Source organism: Ambystoma mexicanum, chromosome 3q (genome assembly GCF_040938575.1).
Source record: "Ambystoma mexicanum isolate Mex_15411 chromosome 3q, UKY_AmexF1_1, whole genome shotgun sequence".
NCBI classification, from domain to species: domain Eukaryota; kingdom Metazoa; phylum Chordata; class Amphibia; order Caudata; family Ambystomatidae; genus Ambystoma; species Ambystoma mexicanum.
In genome coordinates, this window is record NC_090926.1 from 1295445659 (window position 1) to 1295449129 (window position 3471).

At 44.7% G+C, this 3471-nt stretch overlaps 1 protein-coding gene across 1 annotated transcript; it reads right to left on the minus strand.

Annotated features, from left to right (window-relative positions):
• Positions 1 to 482: 482 nt before the first annotated feature.
• Positions 483 to 1166, minus strand: LOC138448110 (nucleolar protein 58-like). Its single transcript, XM_069604659.1, has one exon. It carries the CDS (start codon positions 1164 to 1166, stop codon positions 483 to 485), a length of 684 nt encoding a protein of 227 aa, XP_069460760.1.
• Positions 1167 to 3471: the final 2305 nt, after the last annotated feature.

Genomic DNA, 3471 nt, shown 5'->3' on the forward strand with positions numbered 1-3471 from the left:
TATTGAATTCCTTTCCTGAGCTCTGCTTCTTCTCTTCTGCACTCCACTGCAACCTTACTTGGCTTTGCTCTTATTAAATTCCTTTCCTGAGCTCTGCTTCTTCTCTTCTGCACTCCACTGCAACCTTACTGGGCTTTGCTCTTATTAAATTCCTTTCTTGAGCTCCGCTTCTTCTCTTCTGCACTCCACTGTAACCTTACTGGGCTTTGCTCTTATTAAATTCCTTTCCTGAGCTCTGCTTCTTCTCTTCTGCACTCCACTGCAACCTTACTGGGCTTTGCTCGTTATTGAATTCCTTTCTTGAGTTCTGCTTCTTCTCTTCTGCACTCCACTGCACCCTTACTGGGCTTTGCTCCTTATTGAATTCCTTTCTTGAGGTCTGCTTCTTCTCTTCTGCACTCCACTGCAACCTTACTGGGCTTTGCTCTTATTAAATTCCTTTCTTGAGCTCTGCTTCTTCTCTTCTGCACTCCACTGCAACCTTACTGGGCTTTGCTCTTATTAAATTCCTTTCCTGAGCTCTGCTTCTTCTCTTCTGCACTCCACTGCAACCTTACTGGGCTTTGCTCCTTATTGAATTCCTTTCTTGAGGTCTGCTTCTTCTCTTCTGCACTCCACTGCAACCTTACTGGGCTTTGCTCCTTATTGAATTCCTTTCTTGAGGTCTGCTTCTTCTCTTCTGCACTCCACTGCAACCTTACTGGGCTTTGCTCCTTATTGAATTCCTTTCTTGAGGTCTGCTTCTTCTCTTCTGCACTCCACTGCAACCTTACTGGGCTTTGCTCCTTAATGAATTCCTTTCTTGAGCTCTGCTTCTTCTCTTCTGCACTCCACTGCAACCTTACTGGGCTTTGCTCCTTATTGAATTCCTTTCTTGAGCTCTGCTTCTTCTCTTCTGCACTCCACTGCAACCTTACTGGGCTTTGCTCCTTATTGAATTCCTTTCTTGCGCTCTGCTGCTTCTTCTCTTCTGCACTCCACTGCAACCTTACTGGACTTTGCTCCTTATTAAATTCCTTTCTTGAGCTCTGCTTCTTCTCTTCTGCACTCCACTGCATCCTTACTGGGCTTTGCTCTTTATTGAATTCCTTACTTGAGCTCTGCTGCTTCTTCTCTTCTGCACTCCACTGCAACGTTACTGGGCTTTGCTCCTTATTGAATTCCATTCTTGAGCTCTGCTTCTTCTCTTCTGCATTCCACTGCAACCTTACTGGGCTTTTCTCTTTATTGAATTCCTTTCTTGAGCTCTGCTTCTTCTCTTCTGCACTCCACTGCAACCTTACCTTACTGGGCTTTGCTCCTTATAGAATTCCTTTCTTGAGCTCTGCTTCTTCTCTTCTGCATTCCACTGCATCCTTACTGGGCTTTGCTCTTATTAAATTCCTTTCTTGAGCTCTGCTTCTTCTCTTATGCATTCCACTGCAACCTTACTGGGCTTTGCTTCTTATTGAATTCCTTTTTTGAGCTCTGCTTCTTCTCTTCTGCACTCCACTGCAACCTTACCTTACTGGGCTTTGCTCCTTATTGAATTCCTTTCTTGAGCTCTGCTTCTTCTCTTCTGCACTCCACTGCAACCTTACCTTACTGGGCTTTGCTCCTTATTGAATTCCTTTCCTGGGCTCTGCTTCTTCTCTTCCGCACTCCACTGCAACCTTACTTGGCTTTGCTCTTATTAAATTCCTTTCCTGAGCTCTGCTTCTTCTCTTCTGCACTCCACTGCAACCTTACTGGGCTTTGCTCTTTATTGAATTCCTTTCTTGAGCTCTGCTTCTTCTCTTCTGCACTCCACTGCAACCTTACCTTACTAGGCTTTGCTCCTTATTGAATTCCTTTCTTGAGTTCTGCTTCTTCTCTTCTGCACTCCACTGCAACCTTACTGGGCTTTGCTCCTTATTGAATTCCTTTCTGGAGCTCTGCTGCTTCATCTCTTCTGCACTCCACTGCAACCTTACTGGGCTTTGCTCCTTATTGAATTCCTTTCTTGAGCTCTGCTTCTTCTCTTATGCGTTCCACTGCAACCTTACTGGGCTTTGCTCCTTATTGAATTCCTTTCTTGAGCTCTGCTTCTTCTCTTATGCATTCCAATGCAACCTTACTGGGCTTTGCTTCTTATTGAATTCCTTTTTTGAGCTCTGCTTCTTCTCTTCTGCACTCCACTGCAACCTTACCTTACTGGGCTTTGCTCCTTATTGAATTCCTTTCTTGAGCTCTGCTTCTTCTCTTCCGCACTCCACTGCAACCTTACTTGGCTTTGCTCTTATTAAATTCCTTTCCTGAGCTCTGCTTCTTCTCTTCTGCACTCCACTGCAACCTTACTGGGCTTTGCTCTTATTGAATTCCTTTCTTGAGCTCTGCTGCTTCTTCTCTTCTGCACTCCACTGCAACCTTACTGGGCTTTGCTCCTTATTGAATTCCTTTCTTGAGCTCTGCTTCTTCTCTTATGCATTCCACTGCAACCTTACTGGGCTTTGCTCCTTATTGAATTCCTTTTTTGAGCTCTGCTTCTTCTCTTCTGCACTCCACTGCAACCTTACCTTACTGGGCTTTGCTCCTTATTGAATTCCTTTCTTGAGCTCTGCTTCTTCTCTTCTGCACTCCACTGCAACCTTACCTTACTGGGCTTTGCTCCTTATTGAATTCCTTTCCTGAGCTCTGCTTCTTCTCTTCTGCACTCCACTGCAACCTTACTTGGCTTTGCTCTTATTAAATTCCTTTCCTGAGCTCTGCTTCTTCTCTTCTGCACTCCACTGCAACCTTACTGGGCTTTGCTCTTATTAAATTCCTTTCTTGAGTTATGCTTCTTCTCTTCTGCACTCCACTGCAACCTTACTGGGCTTTGCTCCTTATTGAATTCCTTTCTTGAGGTCTGCTTCTTCTCTTCTGCACTCCACTGCAACCTTACTGGGCTTTGCTCTTATTAAATTCCTTTCTTGAGCTCTGCTTCTTCTCTTCTGCACTCCACTGCAACCTTACTGGGCTTTGCTCTTATTAAATTCCTTTCCTGTGCTCTGCTTCTTCTCTTCTGCACTCCACTGCAACCTTACTGGGCTTTGCTCCTTATTGAATTCCTTTCTTGAGGTCTGCTTCTTCTCTTCTGCACTCCACTGCAACCTTACTGGACTTTGCTCCTTATTAAATTCCTTTCTTGAGCTCTGCTTCTTCTCTTCTGCACTCCACTGCATCCTTACTGGGCTTTGCTCTTTATTGAATTCCTTACTTGAGCTCTGCTGCTTCTTCTCTTCTGCACTCCACTGCAACGTTACTGGGCTTTGCTCCTTATTGAATTCCATTCTTGAGCTCTGCTTCTTCTCTTCTGCATTCCACTGCAACCTTACTGGGCTTTGCTCTTTATTGAATTCCTTTCTTGAGCTCTGCTTCTTCTCTTCTGCACTCCACTGCAACCTTACCTTACTGGGCTTTGCTCCTTATAGAATTCCTTTCTTGAGCTCTGCTTCTTCTCTTCTGCATTCC

Coding starts and splice junctions, on each gene's coding strand:
- LOC138448110 (XM_069604659.1), bottom strand. CDS start 1,166: ATGGAATTCAATAAGGAGCAAAGCCCAGTAACGTTGCAGTGGAGTGCA.